This window comes from Tamandua tetradactyla, chromosome 2 (genome assembly GCF_023851605.1).
Source record: "Tamandua tetradactyla isolate mTamTet1 chromosome 2, mTamTet1.pri, whole genome shotgun sequence".
Taxonomy (NCBI): domain Eukaryota; kingdom Metazoa; phylum Chordata; class Mammalia; order Pilosa; family Myrmecophagidae; genus Tamandua; species Tamandua tetradactyla.
Window position 1 is genome coordinate 164,667,989 of NC_135328.1, and position 24,102 is coordinate 164,692,090.

A 24,102-nucleotide genomic window follows, 5' to 3' on the forward strand; every position below is an offset into this window, starting at 1 on the left:
CTCCATATTAGGTTTCGATTTGCAAAATGGTTGGCTTGGAAAAACCATGCCCCAAACACCAAATTATCTCTGGGCACAGAGCTTTAGGATGAGGTTAAGGCCTGTTAGAGATTAATGCAAATTCTAATAAGAAAAATTCCACAGCACATATAAGCATAAACGATGCTTCCTGCCCCAGAGCCCTGGCCTAAACCCCAGATGACCGCATCTGAATTGGCCCTGCACCTCCACGGTCAGGGATTGAGCAGCTTGGCTGTCTGAACAAACTGCCAGCACCAGGGCAGGCAACATTTCTTACAGCTTGTCCAGTGTCTCCTCTTTTGTCCCTGGTGCTTTGGTACCTTCTGGGAATACACAGATGAGTAAGTCATAATTACATCCCTGGAGTAGTTCATAGTGTAGAGAAGTAGGCAGACTATCATTACAACAGTCTCAAACTGTTGCAACAGGGCAAGGGAACAGGCAGGTTATCAGAGAAACTCAGAATTGGGGTGCCCAGACTAACCTGGGGTCAAGGGTGCTGGAAGCCAGGGAAGGCTTCTAGTAGGGTCAGTCACGTGAAGATGGGGAGATTGGAATAGCTACCTGTGTGCAGGTAGCAAGGGAGATGGAGATTTGGGGGGAACTGCAAGTATTCCATTCAGGTCAACTTTGATGGCAGGTAGGAAGCAAGGAGTGGAGGAGGGCTCATGTGAGAGTGGAAAAGACCTTCGGAATCATTAGTCCCTGTTCCTCATTTTGTGACCCAGGATAGGCAACAGCAAGTTGGCATCAAGGCATTTTTCCTTCACCTGCCCACGCTCTGCTCCCAGGAATCTGCGTGTTGGCTCCCTTGCCTTCTTTAGGTCACTTTTTTAGATACGCTTTCTCAGACCTCCCTGTTTAAAATGACACCTTCTCCTCCCATACTGTCTCTCTTTGCAGCCTTATTTTTTCCCCCAATTTACAAACATCCAGCATACCGTTTATTTAATAGTTAATTTGTCTCCGTGAGGAAGAGATTCTTGCTCCTCTATTTACTTTTATATCCCTATTGCCCAAAACAGTATATAATGAATATTTGACAAATGAATGAATAAATAAATGAGTGCAAGGATCTTCTGACACCCCCAGGCCATGCTCCTTTCCATACCGAACTATTTTCCTATTGACTTTTTACTGTGGTGCCCTGTGAGAACTGTTTATGCGTCCAAGAATTAGTTGGGGACCAAGGAAATCAGGAAGTGGCTGCTTTCTGACAGCCATGTTCTCCAGCCTGTGGTTGTTAGTCATTGAGGTTTTGTTCAACATGCTTGGAATCCCGTAGCAGTGGGGTCTGGTATGCCCACGAGGCATAGTCTTCCCACAGATCCTGGGAGTGTCTGTTGAAACCTCTTACAGGAACAAAGTTGTTGGTTCCAAGGGGAATAAACCACTGCACCAGATGTTTTCCCTCTTATATTTTCCACCCAGCCATCTATCCATCTATCCAAAAGGCAGTTTCTGAATACCTGTCTTGTGTCAGACCCTGTTTGAGCTCCTGGGGACCTCAAAAAAGCTCACAATTTTGCATGGAAAGACTGAAAAGTAAATAGTTGCAAAAAAGTTGGATGCGTTTTCTGATTAGGGGTGGGCTGAGGATTGGAGCACAGAGGAAAGGGCTAAGCCTGTTAAGAGGTGTAATAAGTTTAAGATCAGGCCGGAGTTGCTTCTAACAAAAGCTGTACCACCTGAGCAGATGTGGGCCATTATACAAGTGTGTGATGGGTGAATAAGAGGAACCTAAAGTCCCAGGTGCCCCCTGAAGGTTGTTCTTTCGTCCACAACAACTGTGTGCTCCCCTCAAATTGCTTCTGTTCTCTAAGAACAGAGTTCTAGTACAAAAGACCAATACTTTGTGTAAAGTACTAGTTCCCCAAGGAAGCGTAGTGGTTCTGTGGTTAGAGCATGAATTTAGAAAGAGGCAGACCTTATTCCATATAAATTGTGGTTCTCTGTAACCTTTGAGCAAGTTCATGGGCTTGGCTTCTTCATCTGTGAAACTGTTGCAATGGTGTCTACCTCCCAGGTCTACTGTGCCATTTGCACACAAGCCATCTAAAGCACAGTGTCTGGGATGGTTCTTAGCAAATGGTAGTTTCCTTTCCTCCCCCTTGTAGTGATAGAAGACAAATAAAATCTGATTGCCTTCTGAAAGAGGAGAAAATCAACCAAAAAATCCCCCCTTTGGGACTGAAGGTCTATTATTCCAGTTATTGAAGTAGAAACAACTTAATAGTTAAATAACTTCCCAGGGAGAAATTCTAGTCTTCCGCCATGTAGGCGAGCCACCAGGCACGTGAGGCAAAACCAAAGGGGAGCCATGGAGGAGATTGGAGCAGGGAGAAAGTTCTTCACTGAGGGTGTGGGTGAGCTGGACCGGCTGCCAGGAAGAGGGTAGGCTGGTGCAAAAGGGAAGGACAAAAGCCTCCTTTTCACTCTTAGCAGAGCTCTCCCAAGACTGATGGAAATGAAGGGAGAGGACAGTACAGACCTGTTTCACCAGTATGCAAATCATTTAATGAAATACAAATGACTTAGCAAGAAAGGGAATATGACTCACACCACATTTGACTCTGCTGGTTCAGCTTAGAGGAGCAGACTTGAATGCAGTCAGAACTTTCTAAGGGAGGTTTTGTGGAATTCCACAGAACCCTGATTTTGAAGCTAGGGCCAGGAAAGAGAAGACAACTCCATTTACCCAGTGAGTTCTGTGTGCCAGGGACTTTCACATATATTATTTTTGGGGGCAAACATGCCTTTCTATTGTAATTTTCCTGGTATCCATAGTCAGCAGTTTCATTTTAGCAATTGGAAGCAGAATCTTAGTACAAGAAAGGGACTTAAAAATTACATTCTCTTTTATTGAAGGGACATATTGTATTATTTTATTCATGTCTGAGTCTTTCACAGAGCTTGAACACAATAGATGCTTACATGTTTTTAATGAATAAAATCTCCTTACTTTGCATATGAGAAGATAGAAATTCAGAGAAGCAGAGTCACTTGTCCAGGACGATACAGCTAATACATAGCACAGAAGAGATTCAAATCTAATTGCTGTGACTGCAAATCAAGCACTTTCCAGTGTCACCTTGATCCTTAGGAAGTGAATTCAGACTGCTGATTCTCCTAGGAGACAGCCTTTGTACAGATGAGGAAGTGAAAACAGTTAAGAAGGCAGGGCTGCTGATGACAAAGAAAAGTCAGGGAGAATTAACCTTCCAGCTCTGCTCACCGCCTCCCTATCACTTTTTCAGGATGTGTAGGACTTAGCTGAAGTCCCTGCAGGAATTCTGATTATTACAAAGTCTCCTTTTGGTCCAGGACAGGAGCGTGACATCATTATCCACAGAAGGGTTTGACTTCCTCTCCTGCCTCCTCTAGGGTGGGAATGAATGTAGCCTTCCCAGTTACATATTTTTCCCAGGCTTGGGTTTCCAAGGGAGTAGAGCACTCCAGAAATGTACATGCTGAACCTGGTGAGACCCAAGGCCGTGAGTGTGTAAATTTAAACGTCGTCTACTCTGGCCTGGATGACTCTCTTGGATGAGCTTATGAACTCTCAAAACCCAGTCCATTTAACAGTTAGATTGATGTGAGATGGGAAGGGACTTATCAGATCTTTTGAACAAGTTCAAAGCCTCTTGGCACCTGCTTACTTTACCAATCAGATGGAACCACTGGGTTGTGCATTTTTTCTTTAATTTACTTGTTTTGGTGAAATCTCCATAGTCACTGAGTAAATCTCATTTATCAAAGCAGAGGGGGGTGACCTAGATTTCTGAAGGAGACAGTATGCCTCTTTTTAAGAGGGATTTACAGTTGACTCCTATTACAGATGAGGAGACTGAGGCTTAGACAGACTAAGTAACCTGCTAAAGACCACATAGTAAGTGGTAGAGTCAGGCCTGGAATCAGAGCTATCTCACACCAAAATGCACTTACCTACTGCGCTGCTTTTCCTCCAAGTATCAGCTGCAGGTACCAAGATCAACTCCAAGTTATTGATACATTTCCCCCAATAAATGTTAATCACTGATGGGTGGGGGCAACAAGCTTCCGTCTGCTGATTCTAATTCCCTTTGTGGTCACTTTCCAAGGGAATTCTTTTCCCATGGCCCCTTACTCCTTTCTCATTTGTAAGTTCTCCCTTCCAGAAGCTATTCTGATGATTGTTTTCTTCCTCTCCCCTGCAGTTCCTCTCATGTTTTTTTTTTTTTTTCCTTTTATTAAGTTTCAGTGTTAAGTATCTGAGTCAGTGGAAGGGGAGATATTTGCCTTATCCGGTTGGGAAACCCACCCTTCCTCTGCTCCACCCTAATGTCAGGTCACTTGATCTAATTCTCAGTGAGTGGGGAGGAGGGTAGGGTTGGAATCTGAAACATTTTCTGAGGACCAGCAAATTTTTGAGTGAGGGAACAAGAAGAACTTCAGGGCTACTAGCTCCAAATTAAGAGAAGTGATTAGAGAATAAAATCATTCATTTATTGAGCAGCACAGTGCTCCAAACACTTTATCTCCCTTATCACCAATTCTTTGCACAATCTCATAAGATAGTGGTTGCTACACCTGTTTTATGTATGAGAAAACTGAAGCGCAATGAGGTTTTTCTGTTTAAAACCTGTGTTCTTTTTTTACCTGCTCTACCCCCATCCACTGCCAAGAAGGGCTGAAGGAAGATCAGATCATGGCAGGCACCTGCAAACGGACATTCCCTATTGCCTGGTCTTGTCCAAAAGACTTGTGATTAATTAGAGCTAGACCAGCATCATCCCCATGTTTACTCCCAAAGGAAAGACTTCTTTGGTCCATGATTGCAGAGTCCACTTCGCTATCTTTTGAGTCATTTCAGCAGATATGAGAGAGAGGCCTCTGGCCTGTAGCTTTGGACTTGCTGCAACTTTAGTATTGCAATAGGGACCCAGCCTTTCCTAGAGCCGCTGAAAAGCACTCAGATAAGTTTTTGTGGTATTGAGTGCCTTATTGATGGCCATTCAATTTTCACCATTGCTTGGAGCATTTCCCAATTGGGATTCAATAGGTCGATGCTCTGTAAAAATAAAGTCCTTATCTGCAGGACTTCCCAGAGCCTTTAAAAATCTTAATAAGATCCTTATATGGTAAATAGAGCCTTTAAAAATCTTAATAAAATCCTTATATGGTGAATGACCCATATAAGGATTTTGTACAGAGCATATTCCAATCTTTTTTTTGGAAAGATCATTAGTATTTCATGGAATATAGTTTAGGAAGCATTGGCCCACTGAATAAGGCCGAGTTCCTTAGTTTGACATCTAAGGCCCTTCATGATCTGGCTTGCTTGCCTCTGCCTCTTGGTTTTCCATTGCCCCCACCCCGACTTTGATTGCTAGCCTTTATGTCAGACTCTGCCTGGAATACACACCCGTCACTTCTATCCCCTTAATTCCCAGCAAACACCTGTTTCTTTAAGATTAAGTCAAGCATCCCTTCCCCTTAGTAATTGACCCTGGCTCCAACTTGTTTCATAGCCCCTACAAAGCACTTTAGTACACAGACTTGTTTTCATGCATTCCTACCGTAATGGAAGGAATTACAGCTTATTTCTGTGTCCTTCACACCCATCATAGTATCTGGAGTTCTCCCCTCCTACCCCGCCCAGAGTAGTTCCACAAGTTTAGTCTTTTGGGTCATCTTTTGGGAGTAAAGGGGGTACATGTTCTGGGACTCGGACCCGGGTCTCTGTGGCAATCTGCCACTGAACCAACCACCTGTGTACCCTTTTTAGGTCAAATTTAGAATACTTTTTCAAATAAGTTTTCTTCTAAATCTTTTTAGGATATTCATGGGAATCTCATCAAATTTACTTGCCAACTTATAAATTTATTGTAAGTTGAGTGTTATAGATTAAAATTGTAGGTCACTCTTTATTCAAGTTGTCTTTCATATTCACGTCTTTATTCAAATTTCATAGAAGCCCTATGCAGTTCTTGGTAAATTAATTACTATTTATTTAGTATATTTGTTATTATGAGAGTTTTAGCTCTTGTTCTAGATTTGGTTATTATTTGGATATGAGAAAACTATTGTTTTTTATCACTCATTTAGCAGCCAATGGCGTTAAGACATTTTCTTTCTTTTTTTTTTCATTTGTAACCCTTAGATGTTTCAATCATACATTCATATAATTTCAGAGTGATTACAAAATTGCTCACTGTTTTCTGTGCTTGCTTTTTCAAAATAGTCTAAGTAGTTGAGAATTGAGTTCTGTAGGCTAATCATGCACAGTCAGGTGGGACTCCAAAATCTTGTTTTCATATTTCCCCCGGATCAGCCACTGCCTTGCTCTTTTCCTGACCGTCCAAAGGAAGGTGTCCGTTTGTTTCAGAAAGGGCAAAGCCAGGCCTTTGCTGCTACCCCAAGTCTATCTTTAGGCCAACAGACCCCTCCCCTCTGCTCTCTTCCCCTTTTTCCTCTCCTCCCATGCTTTGATTTGTAGTCGGAAGTTCCCCTTGTCCCACTGCCTCTTCCCTCTCATTTCCCAGGTTCCCACAGGAACTTGGGAAGTAGGTTGTGCCCAGAGGTTAGAACGGAAACTGCAGCAAGATAACTCTGAGGGGACAATGCCCAGTTGACGTCATTTTAATTTCTTTGCTTCAGCCAGAGGTTTTTTCCCTCCCCCCCCATTTTTCTTCAGGTTACTCTTCTACCCCACCCAGTCAGTCCAGTGTCTGCCAGCCTCTATTTGAAAGTTCTCTGACAATGTGTGTTCTTACACTTGATTCAAAATTGACAGCTCTATCACGGTGACTTAGAAACTAGTCCTTTGCTGGTGTCGTCTTCTTTTGAAGCAGAAGCATCCCTTTCTTTCTCAGTTTTGGGACAACCACCCCTGATATTTGCGTCATGTATTTTATTTTCATGATGGTTCTGAGAAGCAGGTAGTTTAGGGACAATATACCCATAACTCTCAGGGAAACACAAAAAAGGAGTAAGTTATCATCAAATATAAAACAGAAACACTTTCTAATCCTGTTTGCTGTTCTTGAATTAGCATTCCCATCAGGAAGAAGATGAGAGGGAACTGATGTTTATCAAGTGCTTAGTGGGTGCCAAAAAAACGCCAAAACCATTTCCATGTATCGTACGTCTTGGCCTTCCCTAAGTGGTAGGCTCTCTTCTTTTTTTCCCCCCAGTGTAGAAGCAGTTTCAGAGTTGAAGTAACTGGTGGAAGGTCATGTCCAAGTTGAATGCTCTTTCATCAACATGCCACCCAAGGTCCGGCTGTTTCCATTGAACAGAAGTGTAGAATGTGTCGGCCTTGTGCTATCATGCATGTGGTTGGCAGGTCACTGAGCACCTCTTTATTTTCTCTCCTCCCTCCAGCTCTACCTGCAGGCCCGCTTCACTTGGAGAGGTGCCCGCCTGCTCCGGCCCCTCCTGCAGTTCACCTTGATCATGATGGCCTTCTACACGGGACTGTCACGCGTATCTGACCACAAGCACCATCCTGGCGATGTCCTGGCAGGGTTTGCTCAGGGCGCCCTGGTGGCCTGCTGCATAGTAAGTAGCTCTTGTCCTCTGTGCACACAGAGCCCTAGACAGCTTAGCTTGCTTGTTAAATGTTTCCAGCTCAGTGATTAACGCCAGGGAGCACTACATCCTGCTCTCTGCTTTGCCTCTGAAGATTCACCCAGCTCCGGGACCTCTTCAGCAAAACGAGAATAATTTCTGTTTCTTCCAGCCTCTGAGTTTTAATCAGACAGGTCTCTAAATCCTCTTCTCCTCAAGCATAGAAAGTTCATGGGCTCATAGAATGTTGCAATGGGAAGAGATCTTCACTGTTGTCTAACTCATTCACCTTATAGATGAGGAAGTGGAGGGTTAAAGAGGAGAAGAAACTTGCCCAAGGTCACATGGTAATTTAGTTGCAGAGTCGAGGTCTCCTGACTCATTATGTGCTGCTTTGGCAGGCACTGACTCTTTTTGACTACTCAAAAAGTAGAACATCTCAGCTTTTTGGAAAACTTTTACCCTTCAAGGTCACTTCATCAGAACCTAAACTCAATGTTGACTGGAGAAGAAGGGGTTTGCTGGAAGGCCTTGTGCATAAAGCCACCAGAGAGCTTCAGGTCACAGGGCTCCCTGGAGAGCTCTGGGTGGGTTGCACTCAGTGGGTCTGGAACAGGTTTGATTTGCCCCTAACGGATAGCTGCCCTTTTCACGTTTCCTTCCTGACTCCGAGTGAGAGTGGGGTAAGGCATTCTACCTCTCTGAGCCTTCATTTCCTCAGTTAGCTTTGCTTTTCCTGCCCAATAAAATGTTTGAGAGGCTTACTCAGCAAACATAACTGAGGACCTACTCTGATATTGTGTCTTCTGGACCTACTCAGAGTTGCTTAAAGTCCAGTGGGAATCCTAGAGTACATTAATGACTAGATTTTAAGCACCACACATGGAGGTTATATTATTGTTGGTATAATTTTTGCCCCATCACTGTAAGAATTATGAACAAATAGACAGATCTTAGGCTGACTGGAGCTCATTTCTCTCTATTGCATCCTTCACTTTCCTCTTTCATAACACTGACCATTTTGCATTGAAATTGTTCATGTGTGGCTCCCTTTAAACTATAAGTTCCTTGGGAGTAAAGACCCTATGTTATTCTCTTTTACCAAGGCCTCTCAGGGATCCTAGCTCAGAGTAAATGTTTGCTTAATAAACAAAAACCTAATATCAATTAGTTGATCAATGCTTTTTTGAGAACATTGTAGGGAACATTCTCTTAAAGGCATATGGGTAAATAAGGAAGTCTGAGTATAGTTGCTTACAGGTAAAGCACAGGAGTTGCAATGCAATACAGAATATAGGTCTGTAGTGGAGACATGTGTAGGGTACTTTAGCAGGCAGGCAAGGGTCTGTCTGATTCAATGTGACCTGATCAAGTAGAGGGAGAAGGAATTGGGGTGATCAGAGTGAGCACCACAAAGAAAATAGCATCTGAGCTGCTTGCCACCCTGGGCAGACGAATCCAAGCCAAAGGGATTACCTGTTTTGTTGCCTGCTTCTCTCCCTTCCTTGCTCCCTCCCCACTTCCTTCCCTTTTTTTAATTTCTTTTTTTTTAATGTCAAGGCCAGAGGAAGAAAAATTGGAGGAGCCAATTGTTAATGTGAGCAACTGTTACTGACCACCTTGTGCTGTGGTGCCTGGCCCTTTAACACGCAGTGACTGGGGTGGGGGTGGGAGTAGGGATGAGGGGCAGGGAGGGGCAGCAGTGTGTGCACTAAAGAGTAACCCTTTGCTTACTGTGTCCTTCTGAGCTTTGCTCTCAGCAGGAGAACAGCCCGCAGGGCCTGCTGGTGTTTCCTTTTTGGCGCCACTGTACTAATTGGAGTCTCCTGCACCCCCAATTAAAAAAATTAAAAGGTGGGGGATCCTTCATAGCCTTCCTGTTTTATGTCATCACAGAGCACTGGCATGTGCAATTAGACAAAGTGTCTGGAGGACAAAGGCTTATTTTTAAGGGAAAAGAGGGGTCTGACTTTTTTCCTATTAGACCTGGCAGACTGTAGAGGGGTCTGACTTTTTTCCTATTAGACCTGGCAGACTGTAGCATAGGATAGGAAGTTACTCCTAGCATTTGTAAAGCGCCAACTATCTGCTGGCACTGTTTTAGAAACTTTACCCATTATCTTCCTTTAGCCACATGAAGCCATTTTACTATAGCCATTTTGCAGATGAGGTAACTGAAGCTCAGAGAGATAACTTAAATCACCCGAGGTTAAAGGGCTGAAATCTGAATCTGGAGAATTCAGATTTACTCCAGAGTCATGTCCTCTGCACTTTGCGAGGAGAAAAGAGAATGGAAGCCTAAGGCCAACCAGAGTTAACCCAAGGCATAAGCAGCAAAGGTGGCTGTTTAGAGTATAATTTAAGGGTGACACAGGGTCCTTCCTCACCCCGTGGGCAGATGCAAAGATGGTTTGGAAAGGGATGATAAATATCTTTCCCTGTCTTTTGCCCAGTCAGATGTGGGCACATGAGGACAGGGACTCTTTCTTATTTATCTTTTTTTTTTCCAACTGCCTAATGCCTGGCCAGGTATACAGTAGGAGCTCATAGATCCAACTGGCTTTGAATCATAGCACCAAGCGATCTGTGGCAGGGACGTGTCTGGAAAGTATGGCTAATCATACAAGAACCTGGGGGTGCTCAGCTTGGAGAAAAGAGAGCAGTGAGCCTTTTCTCATTGTAAGATCCCAGGATTCTGTTGTCCTAATTTTGACTGTGAAGAAGTTATAGAATCCTGGACTGATCCAGAGTTGGGTAGATCCATGAGGTCTAGGAAACCAAAAGGCCTTCTTAGGACAGTGGATGCCCAGGCAGAGGGAAGTGTGAGGATGCAGGACCTCTGCTTCACAGGTTTTGCAGCTTTATCAGGAATTTTCTCCAAGTTGTGCAACACAGCTCTCTGCAGCTCAGGCAGGCGTGACCTCTGCTCTGCTTGTGTCACGTTGCAGAACCACTCACACCCCTAACCCTAAGAACCAGGGCTGGCTGTCCCAGTCAGTCCCATGGAGGGAAGTCAGGTTCTCTTCTCACTCCAGAATGTGGCAGTATTGAAGGGTGCTTGAAACGCAGAGACATCACCTGAGGGTCGATGACCTGCAAAGAGGCTGAGCAGTACGGTTGGTTTAAAGGCCACAGCACAGAGTGCCAATAAACTGCAATCCATTTTCTACTCTGCCAGGTAACCTAAGCCAGCCTCTGTGGATTCCCCATCCACTGAACAGAGAAGTAGTATTTGTTAACATTATTGAGGGCTTACTGTATACCAGCCCCTTTATTAAGCATTTTATTTCACACACTCAGAATTCTATATTGAAGGTTCTATTATCATCTTAATTTAAGAGGCACCAGAACAGAGGCTAAAAAGGTTGAGGTCAAATGGAGTGAAGGAAGAAAAATCAGATTGGACTTCAGTTCCAGTGTCTCTTGTAACTGAAGAAACCCTCTCTATTAGTTTCTGATGGCAGCTGTAACAAATCACCGTGACTGTCGTGACTTAGAACAACATAAATTTGTGATCTTATAGTTTTCAAGGTCAGAAGTCCCAAGTGGCTTTGACTGGGCTGAAGGTATCTGCAGGGCTGCATGCCTTCTGGTGGCGCTGCAGGGGATAATACATTTCCTTGCCTTTTCCACCTTCTAGAGGTGGCCCAAATTCCTTGGCTTATGAGCCCCTCCCTCCACTTTCAAATCTCTCTCTCTCTTCCCCTGCCCCCCTCCCTTCTCTCTTGCCTCTGTTCTATTCTCATATCTCCTTCTGTGACCCTGACCCTCCTGCCTCCCTCTTACCAGGACCCTGTGACTACATTGGGTCCTGTGGACTAATCCAGGAAAATCTCCCCCATTTCAAGATCCTAAATCATATCAGCAAAGTCCCTTTTGCAATGGAAAGGAAGAGATTCACAGCCATCCGCAGGATTAAGATGTGGACACCTTTAGAGCAGCATTATTCAACCATCCTCGCCTTCCCCAGTTCCTGGAGACAGAATTGTCTAAGTGTTTTTCTGGCATGCTCTTAGCACTTTCTTCTTGCTATGTCATTCGGCCTCTTCTGTCATAATTGCTTGGTCACATGTCTGTCTCCCCAATTAGATTGTGAGTCTCTTAACAGAGAATCCATGGCTTAACCCTGTGGTTTTCATTCTCAGTGCCTGTTAACAGCAGCTGACACTCGATAGGTGCTTGGTAAGCAGTGGTTAACTAATGAATGATGAATCTGCTCGTGACCTCAGGCGAGACACTTGCCCTCTGCAACTAGTTTCCTCATCTGTGAAATGCTCTTAGAGGCCCTGTAAGTCCTTGACCTTTTCCCACAGAGGTTCTCTGGGGGAGCTGATTTTTGTAGTCACTGAAAATCAGTAGTTGCTGATTTTCTCAAATGGGACCCTCTCCCTGCAATGCCCATGTAGGAGTCCTTTATTTGAGGATCGTGATCTATCTTAAGTAGTGGGTACAGCACATTTATCTAGAATGCTGGTTCAGTCCCTGCAGAGCCTTGGGCAACAGGCTAGGACAGCCGAGCACTTTTACCCAGGTCTGTTGGGGGTAGGTCCTGTCACAGCAAGCAGATTTGTCCAGACAAAAATCACATGCCAGACTGGAGCAGGTTTAGTCTCCTCCCCGCATTGCTCACTGGTTGAACCCTATCCAGAGAAGGAAGACAATGGAACCCAGCACAGATAGGACATGCACACACAGCATCATGGACTTGACACAGAGGCACAGGCACGGAGAGTCAGGTGGGCCTGCACGCCGATAGGTACATCTGCACACATGTGGGCTGTGGATGGTCACAGCACAGACAGACCCAGAGGCAATTGTACCCAGACACATAGATATCCATTTCCTTTCTCTCTCTCACCGGCCCTCAGAAACACCAAATACATATAGACAAACAGATGCAAACACAGGCACATAGTGATCCTCACGCCCTCCTCTCACCTCCATGTACACACACACACACACACACATTGCCACCCCTACCAGGGCATGAACTCTATAGTTGGGCTCACCATACCCAACCCCTAGTGTGACTCTGGGACTGAGATGCAGGGACAGACATCAGCTCATTTCCTTTCTGGTGACAACTTGCATCTCTGGTTGCCTCCTCCCTGACCCTAAAACAGATGGCAAATTAAGGGGCCCTGGGAGGGGTCAGGGGAGGGTTGGGCCGCCATTGCTGTGGGTTCAGCAAAGGAAGCAGCTGCTCGTGAGTTTCATAAACACACAGCAGAGTCTCTTCCTGGTTTTCCTCTTCCCGGAAAGTGTGCCTCGGCTAGCAATTGCTCTTTTGTGTGCCGTGGTCTCTCTCCAGGATGTACGGAAGGGTGAGGGCACATTTTGTCTCCGCCCTGGTTAGGTGACCTGGGGAAGGGAGCCAAGCGAGAATGCTGTGTGAAGAAGAGGAGTTCAGTGATGGAAACCGAGGTGCAGAGAGGGGCTATGTCACACTCAAGGATACACAGCAAATTAGTGGCAGTGTAGGAACCAGACACTGGGTCTCACGATTTGTCTCTCTACCATCTAGAAAGGGCTCAAACAGATGCTTGGTCTATGCCAGGGATTTTGTAAGATCTCTTCTTTCTCTAAGAGGAGAGATCCCCAGTGGCTTTATTGCAATGTTCCCTGGGTACAGGGGAATGGATAAAATGACCTCCCAGATCATCCTGGCCCTGCAGAAGCCTAGCCCTTTACCATTCTCAGGTGGGCAGGACTGTCAGGAATGTGGACATGGGAGGGAGAAAGAGGCAATGGCAGAGATAAACTTTGATCCAGTGGATAATAACTGGATCTTTGCAGTTCTCTATAGTTTGCAAAGTGCTTCTAAAATCTCTTTTCACCTTATAAAACGGATGGGTCCTATTGTCATTCCTATTTTGCAGTTTCTGAGATGGAAACTCAGAAAGGGGAACTATATTCCTACCACCTGCTACTTAAGGCATCTTGAGCAAGTCACTTCACCTCTCTGAACCTCCTTTTTCCTATTTTGTGAAGTTGGCAGTTTTGGGAATTGAGAATTTAGTGAAATAAAGATACATCATGCTTGGCACATGTATCGTTTTAAGGATTCAGAGCTAAAAAGGACTTGGTCCTTGAAGAGCTTGCATAACTTGACCACAATCCACGATAAAGAAATACACGTTATGTCATAACCCAATAGAAATACACCATGTAACTACAACAGATATTCCATAAAATAAGACTTTACCCTTACTGTGTATGATACTTGCTGATATTTTACTATTTAGTCTTTTAAAATGCTAGTATGACCATCCAGTAAATTGCTTTCATAACTTCCTAATGGCTTGTGACCTGCAATTTGAAACCCATTAGATCTAGTGGGGACAGATATCTCCAAGTGCAATAGATTAGTACAGCTGCTGGGCCAGGATTCTCTAGTGGGGACTCTGGGGCACAAAAGAGGAGATAGCTCATTTTTCTTTAGGGCAGGAGGTACTAGAAAGAATTCCTAGAGGAGGTGATTCTCTAAAGATGGGTGAATATTTACTGTGAGATACAAAAGATAAGGGAGGAATGACATAAACAAAGATATGGAGAAGGATGAGAACATAAGTTTGTTTTGTGATTTCCCGGGAATTCAAAATGACCAGAACTTGTAGGGTCATGGGGGAAGGTGAACTCAATCAAGAGTAGCCCCCTTCTCTGTTTCAGTTTTGAAAATGTAGGGATTTGTGGGAGCAGTGGCCCCTGCATTTTCCAGCCTCTATCATCCTCAGCTACCACTTTTCCAGACTCTCTAGGACCCTATGGACAGATGTCCAAGCCCTGTGGGTCCTCTTTACCAGAAACCCCCCTTCTTGATAGCCTGGAACTTCCTGAAAGGCTCCTTGGCAGGGCCCAGATCCCTCTTCTCTCAGTATTGCCCACAACTGCCCTTCCTCCACTGCTCCAAGCCCTCCTTTTTGTGCAACTTTCTCTACATTCTTTTTAAGAACAGTGATGAGCATTAGTGATGGTAACTAAGGTAGGATTTGACTAGTCCTTTATAAAAAGTTAGGTTGTTTTGTTTTGCTTTGTTTTGGTTTGGTTTTTAAATAACATTTGCATACAAATACAGGACAGATCCACCATCTGAAATAATAAACCTCTTCATTTAATAGAAACCCAAGCCAAGACAGGCAGGTCACAGAGCAATAGCAGTTTCTGACTAGGTCCTACCGCCTGACTCCCAAGGTGATGTTCTTTCCACCACCCACATCATGTTCCCTTGAGATCCACCAAGAAATCACTCAATACACTTAACACTGGCAAACTCCCAGTGCCCCAAACTGTGAATGCCCTTTACTGAGATCAAAAAGCAATGTTTGTAATCAAGTAACTCCCATATAGTCCAAAGACAGGGCTGCCAAACATGGCTTTTCTTTAGACAGCATTTGTTATACTTTGGGCATGAGGGTGAGCCAGATGCCAAGGCTTTCTCCTTCAAAGAGTTTTTCTTTCCTTAGTCTGTGAGATTGTCCAGTATGGTAAAGTGGGAAGCCAAAAGCAAATCCCAAGGATTAGGCAAGTAGGAGGGAGTCTGTGCAAAAGGAACAGCAGGCTTGGTCTTAATACTCAAAAAGGAGAGTGGACTTAATTTACTGAGGGCTGCAGTTGCTGGGTTCTGGGCCCAGAGGTGACGTGACACAACTTATACCTTCGAGTTGCTCACAGTCTAGTAGGGAAATCATGACGTAGTATGTAAGGCATAATGCAGTAAAGCCTGTGGCCTTATGCTGTGATGGAAGGCCATTAAATTTCATTACGGGCACCAAGGAAAGAAGGTAGGGGCTGTCAAGGAAGGCCTCAGGATACCCAATTTCTCAACAAAGAAGCTGCTCTCCAAACAACTGTAACTTAATAAGATACATTGCCATTCAATGACAGGTCAGAGAGTTGAGACCATCTTTTCCTTTCTATGGGCTTTCCATGAATGGTTCTCTAAACTTTAGTCTGTATTACAGACACTTGTAGTGTTTGTGAAAATACAGATTCAAGGCCATGCTTCCAGTAGTTCCAGGGTGGGTCCAGGAATCTGTTTTTTCACGAATCACCCAAGTGATTCTGAAACAGATGGTCTTAGGACTCTACTTTGAGAAATACTGGAATGTGTGATCTCTCGGTTTTCTTCTGGTTGAAAGATTTTGTAATTCTACTTACTTTTATGGCTCTCTGCTCTAAGCTGACATCTAAGTTTAAAGGGGGCTTATAAAACCCCCAACATATAAGGGCATGATTCCTCTCCTCAAGGACCTCACTTATATACTTTGAGCAGTTGCAATACTCAGAGACTGCTGCAACATTTAAAGAACAATTTTGTTGTCATCATTTGCTCTTGACCGAATGACCCTCAGAATTTGCTGACTCAGCCATTCAAGCAGTGGATGTGGAAATCTGACCAGGCTTCTTATTTCTAGCCAGCTTGGTGCCTGGGGAGCTCCAGCCAGGCAGCACCCCTCCGGGCTGGGCTGGGAGTGCTCCAAGGGGGCCTGGCATCTCAGGAGCTGGTGAATGCCTGCAATATGATATGAGACCCATCTCCCTTCTTGGTTGCTGCAATTCATTCCCAAAATTAGCCTGAGAAAATTAAAGGACTTTTAGAGTAGATCCTGCCTGTCATGTCCAGCTTGAATCTGTATAGGTTTTCACATGCTCATTCACATTTTCAGTCATTCCCATTTCCTTTTATTAGTCCTGTTTATTTTCTTCTCCACACAAACGGCAGAGAAGACAGACCACTTTTTTTTTAATTTTTAAAAATTTACTTATTTTTTATTTATGATATGTAACCGCATACAAACACAAACATTCTTAATTGATCATTCCATTCTTGTTATATAGTTGTATTTCCATCATCATGATCATTTCTTAGAACATCAGCATCAATTCAGAAAAATCCATAAAAAGAAAACAGAAAAAAATTCATACACACCATACCCCTTACCCCTCCCCTTTACTGATCACCAGCATTTCAATCTACTAAATTTATTTTAACATTTGTCCCGCCTATTATTTATTTATTTTTAATCCATATGTTCTACTTGTCCATTGATAAGGTAGACAAAAGGAGCATCAGACACAAGGCTCTCACAACCACACAGTCACACTGCGACAGCCATATCCTCATGCAATTATCTTCAAGAAACATGGCCACCAGAGCACAGCTCCACATTTTCAGGCAGTTCCCTCCAGCCTCTCCATTACATCTTAACTAAACAGATGATATCTATTTAATGTGTAAGCATAACCTCCAGGATAACCTCTTGACTCTGTTTGGAATCTCTCAGCCACTGACTCTTTATTTTGTCTCATACTCTTCCCCCTTTTGGTCGAGACGATTTTCTCAATCCCTTGATGCTGAGTTCCAGCTCATTCTAGGATTTCTGTCCCACATTTCCAGGAAGGTCCACACCCCTGGGAGTCATGTCCCAGGTAGACAGGGGGAGGGGAGTGAGTTGACTTGCTGTGTTGGCCGAGAGAGAGAGGCCGCATCTGAGCAACAGAAGAGGTTCTCTTGGGGGGTGGCGCTTAGGCCTAATTTTAAGTAGGCTTGACCTATCCTTTGCGGAATTAAGTTTCATATGAACAATCCCCAAGATTGGAGGCTCGGCCTATTGCTTTGGCTGTCCCCACTGCCTATGAGAATATCAAGAATTCTCCACTTGGGGAAGTTGAACTTTCCCCCTTTCTCACCATTCCCCCTAGGGGACTCTGCAAATACTTCCCTATTCACTGTTCAAATCACTCTGGGATTTATCTGGGCATCACTCTGGGCAAACCTACAAAAAGAAAGGCCACTTTTATTGCCAGCCTACTTTATGTAGGAAACTGCAGGTGATAGCTTCCATTTACTAACCTCTTAAAGTGTACCAAGCATGTGTTACAGTTTTGCCATTTATATTGTATCCCTTATTTGGGTATTTTGCCAGCAATGTGTGTGATTGAGAGAGAGAGGGAGGTGGCACTGAAACGGTCCTGGTACCAGAAAAATAATCACAATCGCCATTTGTAACAACACTCTCCTTAAGCATTTCTTATCTCCTGTCACAATGAATGGGGTTCTGACAGCTGTGGGGATGGGGCGGGGAGGGGGGGGAGGTTTGCCTTATTTGTGTGTAGTTCTGCTCTTGAAGGAAGGGACTGCATTGTCCTGAGTGCTTGGATGAAGTAGAAAATTTCACACCTCCACACCAGAGTGGCCTGGCATCCTGACTCAGGAGGAGGTCAGAACCACTTCCTGTAAGTATCTGAAGGAGCCAAAATATTGGCAGAGGAAAGCAGTTGTAATTTTTTCCCTTGCATAGTTACCTAAACTGTAAGAGTTTTTATGGTAACAAATGCAATGATCTCCAGATTAAACAGAACTGGAATGAACAGCATCTCCTCTCCTGCCCACCCTCCTGCACATACACGCACCGCCTCAATTAGCTGCAGTTCTATCCCCAATATCTCAAAAAAGTCCAACTCTTCATCATCTCTACTGCATTGTTGTCATTCAGGACTCTCCTAGACTGTACAGTGTCCTGACAAGTAGTTTTGCCTTTGGGTTCACTGCACTCCTTCCAATTCCTTCTCTATGCCATCATGATCTTGATGCAAGTCTTCCCTTATGCTTCCTTGCTTAAGCCCTGAGAAAGGCTCCTAGGGCCACAGGGATAAGGTTTCAACCCCTTTCATGTCCTAGCAGGCTTTTCAAGCTCTGGCCCTCTGCATTCCAACCTCACGGACTGCTCTGGCCTAGCCATACTGAGCTTTTTGCATTTTCCCGTACTGTACTCTCATTCCTGTGCTTTTGCACACGCTGCTCCCTCTGCCTAGAACATTCCTGACCTTTTCCACCAAGCTGAATCCTACTTACCTTTAAAAGCTACGCTCACATGTGCCCCCTTTGGGGGAAGCTTTTGAAAGCCTTGCCTCCCCTCCTTCCGTCTGGGTTAGGTGCCACAGTCTCTGTGGTTCTTTAATAACCTGGCTTTCCTCTAGTATAATTCTCTCTCTTTTTTTTTTTTTAACTTTTTATATATTTATTGTTCCCCCAAGGGGGGTGCACCGTTCCTGGAAGTACTGCAATACCAGGTTGATGCGTGGAGTGGACGGAGCAAGCTCCTATTCCATCTCCTAATTCCAAAAATCCATTTAATATATTGTCCTCGGATAGAGGACGTATCAGATATTAAACTGATAAGAACAGATACTACACTTGATCTTAGCCAAAAGGCCGAGAAGCGATCTAGTATAATTCTTAAAACACTGTGCTATAGTTGTCTCTTTATCTGACTCTCCCCCTCTCCAGGCTGTGCTCTCCTTGAGGGCAAAGGACTCTGTCTTTATATCCTCAGGGCTTGGCACAGAGCAAGTACTCAGTTGACTGAGTACATTCATTCATCTTTCAAAAAAGTAATTTATGAAATGCAAAGGATCAGAGAAATGGAATTATAAACAAGTGCTTTGGACAGTGTAAGTGAGAACTCTTCTTGGCACTGAGAGTATAGATTTCTTGCTTGCTGGGGCTGTTTTTATTGTCAAGTGTTGTTAGTTGATTCATCAGAGATCTGTGGAGTAAGACTTGTTACTTGGGGGTGGGAGTGGGCTTGTTCCATAGACCTCATATAGCTATTTCATTCATATAGACCCTTCCCAGCCTGGCCTCAGGGCTTTCTTTCTGGGTGGAGATCATTTTGGGGAGGAAATGGAATTGCACAAGGCCAAAGCGTTTTCACTTTTACTAGTCCTTTTTGTGTTCTGCCATTCAAGCATTAGGAAGACTGTTTGCCTCTGATAGGATCATATTTCGTGATGCCAAAAAGTGGTTCCATAACTTCTGAATGCAAAATACAGCTGAGGAGGCTCCTGCTGGACCTGCCTCAACTTTACACCTTGCCACTTGGCTGTGCTCATGTGGTGTGTGAGCATGTGGACTGAGGTCCACGGTTCTATATGCCCAGAAGATGCAGGGCCAGAGTATGCTTCCCAGTTGAGAGGCGTTCATAAATTCAACAACAAACATTTATTGAGCCCCTGTCTAATTAATGCTAAGTGCCAGGAGTGATAAAGGATAATTAGACCTGGGGATCTGCCCTTAGAAGCTTCCCATCTGGGAAAAAATGAGGAACAGCATTTTGGAGACATGAGACAGCATAGCTTTACTCTAGGCCCAGTAATTTGGTACCCAGAACAAAAAGGAACACCTTTTACTGAATTTTTGTACCATGCAATTTTAGGTCTTCTTAGGTAATGGATTGCCTTTCATCTTCATATTATTTCTATCTGGCAGTTAGGAAACTGAAACCCTACTATGTAATGGATATGTTTCCAGAAAATTAAATTGGGGAAATAAGCCAGTAGACTAAGGGGGCGTCAGGATTTTGAAGGGGGGAGGTGTTTGGTTAGGGGTGAGGGAGTTGTTCTCTAACTGCTCAGTTCATCTCTCCTGGGGTATTAACCATCAGTTTCTTGCTGTGATTTGTGTGGCCCTTTGTTCATTGCTGTGTTATCAGAGAAGGGACATTGTAGAAAATCAGTTCAAGAAATGAGCCTAGTCCCAACACTGGGCAAGCCCTGGCCTAACAGAAGTCTTACTAAGGATGTTGTTTTGGTGCAGTCTTATTAAGACTTCATTTTCCTCCTCCAGTGTGGCCAGAACGGAGTCATTAGTGCCCGTGTTGTTGGTGAGCACACCATCATCTTCAGGACAAAGACTTCGATTCAGAAAGCTGTTTGGCATAAGAACTTTAAAAGTAGTTTATAGTCCCCATTTTAAACCCAGCCATGTGTTTCCTATTAAATTCCATGACTGATAGCTGCTGCTTAGGGTTACTTAATACAAACTCCTGTTGCTAAATGGCTCAAATGGATTTCTGTGTATTTGTTTTACCATCTTATACAAAGCATAAATTTTCCTGACTTCAGCAACTCAACGAGTTCTTGAATCTTTCATCGTAAAGCTGTTGAGGCAGGAAGTACGCCTGAGCCATCCTTATACCATTGCAAGTGGGTGATCAATAAATGCTTCTCCGTGATCCTTAGAAGGGCTCTGTGAGTTCATGGGCCAGGAGGAGGAAGGACATGGGAAGTGAGTGATAGGACATTTTCATTGACCTTTCCCCTGCCTTAGTTGCTGCCTCCCTCAGCAAGAGACACTGGCTTCTTGACCCCCATCAAATTGTTGATATCACTTGATTTTCAGGAAAAAGTAGTCACAATCACTTCCTTACACTCCAGCTTCTGCTGATAGGAATTCCTATTGGCCAATCTTTTGGGTTACCACCCTAGATTCCTTTGTGAGGAAAGGGAAAGTAGCATGGATTAATGATTAATTATGACTTGCTTCCTTTGCTTAGGAATGCATATTTTATTGCTATTCATTTGCCTTGGGAAATAAGGAAGTGGAGATGGCAGATATGAAGTACTGGACTGAGAGTCAGTAGAACTGGTTTCTGCTTTTTCTGCTGCTGTGCAACCTGGGGCATGTCACTGCCCTTCTCTGGGTCTCAGTTTCCCTCTCTGGACTGTATGATCTCTGTGGCCCTTCCTTGTTTGTAGATCTCTGATTTGGAGCCCTCTTTGCCTAAAGTCATCCTCCCCAACCCTCTGTTTGCCTGTCCCCAGATGCCCACCACTGATTTGGATCTTTGGTTTGTCCTTCCAGGTTTTCTTCGTGTCTGACCTCTTCAAGACCAAGACCACACTCTCCCTGCCTCCCCCTGCCATCAGGAAGGAAATCCTCTCACCTGTGGACATTATTGACAGGAATAATCACCATCACATGGTGTAGATGCTGCCCACCTCTTGAGCTGTTTTTGTAAGATGACTGCTGACAGCAATTTCTTGCTGCTCTCCAATCTCATCAGACAGTAGAATGTAGGGAAAAACTTTTTGCCCGACTGATTTTCAGAAAGAAAGAAAGAAAGAAAGAAAGAAAAGTCTTACCTTGTGGCCTTCCAAAATAGGTAGTGCTCACCTATGTGGAAACCGCAGCAAACTAACACCAAGTGCCGGAATCCTGGATGTGCAATTGGTTTAAGTGTTCATGTTCTAGTGAACACGGGCTCGTTCTGGAACAAACACTAAAACGATTCGCGTAGAGTCTGCTGGTCATCTTTGTGACCCGAGGAATCCCAGGCCTGTGAGCAAAGCGCAAATTCACATTGTAGCACATGATACCAGAAATAGCACTGAATCAAGAAAATAGCCATTGAGGGGCTCCCCTCCTGCATCTTCTCTGTCCACCCCACTCCATTCTCTACTGTGACTTTGGTTCAGGAGGTTTGTCTTGTTTTGGTTTGGTTTTTTGCATGGAAAGAGCAAGCTTGCTCAGTCAATTTATTAGATCCTGATACCGTATACTAAGGCCCTATCACTTACCCGGCCTGTAGGCCAGTAATCTCAGTCCCTCGCTTTAGTGATTAGGAGACTGTGGATGAGTGAATTTCACAAAGAGCACAATTTCAGAAGGAACCGAGGGTACAGACCCTCACTTGTCTTCTTTTGATGCATCATCCTGTGATGTTAAAACATGAATTGCAGGATGCTGATTTTGTGTACAACCAATTGCCAGTCAGTTGTATGCTCTTAGAAATGGTTAGGTTTCAGCTACTGCCTTCTTCCGTGAAATCCTTGCTGTGTCCTTACTAGGATTTCCCGTGAGGGTTTGGAGGTGAGCAAAGGCATGGTCCGCCCTCTCATGTAAACCAGCCTTCTGTACACGAGATGGGAGAGTGAACAGGACAGAATGAAAAGTGAACCGAACTTTTGGCTACTCAAAGTCAGCATGAGCTAGAGTAGCAGAAGGTCTCATGCCCGAGAGGATGCCCTGCAAGATAAAGAAGCTGACAAGGATCTTGAAGAGTTATTCTTGCTAAGCTGAGTAAAGCACTATTGTCTTGGGGTTGACCTCTAGGGCAGTTCTTTGTAGGTTCTGCTGGGCAGAACACGTGGGTTAAATCTCTGAAGAGACTTTCCCCTCATCCTCTATCCATAAGTCCTTCCAAGCAAGGTCCCACTCCAGGTGGTAGTAGGCAGGGACCCCTTCTACTGAGCCTTTGAGGACAGAAGGAAGGAAGAAATGCCTCTTTAGATCTTGGATGCAAACCTTTCAAAGGGCTAAATGAAACCACATGGATCAACCACGGCACATCCTTATTACAGAATTCATCCTTTCATTTCAACTATAGCAAGCTATGATTTTTATATATAAATATTATATAAATAATGTATAAAACATTAAAAGTTAACTATGTAAAATATTATTTCTGAAACAATTTTAGCTATATCCACTATGATTATAAACTGTGTCTTGACCTGTGTTATTTACATTAGCTGCTTAAAAAAGCATTGAGTTAATTTTTTTTAATATCAACTAAAATTTCGTAGGTCTGTGGTAGATGTTGTTTTACAATGAGAGTAATAACTGCAACTAGAGAAAACTGTATAAAAACATTTAAATTGTCAGTATTTTTGTAAGGTTCCATTTTGTAAAGAGAATAATATTCAAAGACTTTTGTAGAATACAAAGTGAAAACTTGTATCTGCGAAACTATACTTGTATTGAATGTGCTTTTTAAATAAAAGCTCATAACACAACTAATTAAGGAATTGGATGCCTGGAATGTTTGTGGGATGTTTGGTTGAGTGTGGGGGTGGGGGGAGGGGCGCTCCCAGGTTTGGCCCCTTTGAATGAACTAGCTGCCCCTCAGGGCACCCACCTCCTGCATCTTTCAGCGGGCAGTAAGTGTGGCCACAGTGTAGATCCTGATGTCTACGCTGCTCTTTCATCTCTGACAACTGTTTGCAGAGGAAGGCTCTGCTTCTGCCCTCATCTCTAAATTAGAGAGTTTTTATTTTCTGAAGAGGGTTCTCAGCAGGGGAGGTAGGAGCTTTGGGTCCCCCAAAGGCAGGCAGCTAAGGAATCAGAGAACTCTAGATAAGGTGTGCTTGGGAGCTTAGTGAGGTAGGCCTTTACTCAGCTGACATCAAAGGGAGGAGGGTATACTGCAGAGGAGGGCACTGGGCTCCAGCTTTCCTTCCCCGTGTTTCCCCAAACTGGAAGAAAAGGAGAAGTTGGAAATTCCCATTTCTTGAGCACCTCTGTGCCAGGCATGTCTGCTTATTTGTTATTTTTGATCCTTACAGCAGTCCTTATTTTGAGAAAAAAAGGAAAACTAAAGGAACGCAAAAAAAGAAGCAACCTGGTGAAAACTCTATAACATTAATTGCTGGGCTAAGTTTGTATTAGTTTTTTATTGCCACTCTACCGAGTTACCACATAGTGACTTAAAAAACACACGCAAAGTTGTTATCATCTTACAGTTCTGGAGGTCAGAACCCTGCAATGGGTCTCACTGGGCTAAAATCAAGAGGTCGCAGCACTGTTTCCTTCCGGAGGCTCTAGGAGAGAATCTGTTTCCTTCTCCAGTTTTTAGAAGCTGTACACATTCCTTGACCTTTAGTCCTCCTCTGCCATCCTCAAACCAACAAAGACAGGCTACCATCTCTCTTCCATCTATTCCATATTTAAGGACCTTATGATTCCAT

General features: G+C 44.0%; 1 protein-coding gene and 1 non-coding gene across 2 annotated transcripts in view; one reads left to right on the top strand and one right to left on the bottom strand.

Annotated features, from left to right (window-relative positions):
• Nucleotides 1-23,155, top strand: part of PLPP3 (phospholipid phosphatase 3) — an 82,635-nt gene extending 59,480 nt beyond the window's left edge. The window contains exons 5-6 of the mRNA XM_077149526.1: nucleotides 7,387-7,563; nucleotides 21,218-23,155. Of these exons, the coding sequence (XP_077005641.1) occupies nucleotides 7,387-7,563; nucleotides 21,218-21,343 (303 nt within the window). The 3' untranslated portion in view covers nucleotides 21,344-23,155. The remainder of the gene's footprint in view (nucleotides 1-7,386; nucleotides 7,564-21,217) is intronic.
• Nucleotides 18,609-18,799, bottom strand: LOC143675301 (U2 spliceosomal RNA). The gene has a single exon (XR_013171535.1). It is a non-coding gene; the product is annotated as a U2 spliceosomal RNA (small nuclear RNA).
• Nucleotides 23,156-24,102: the final 947 nt, after the last annotated feature.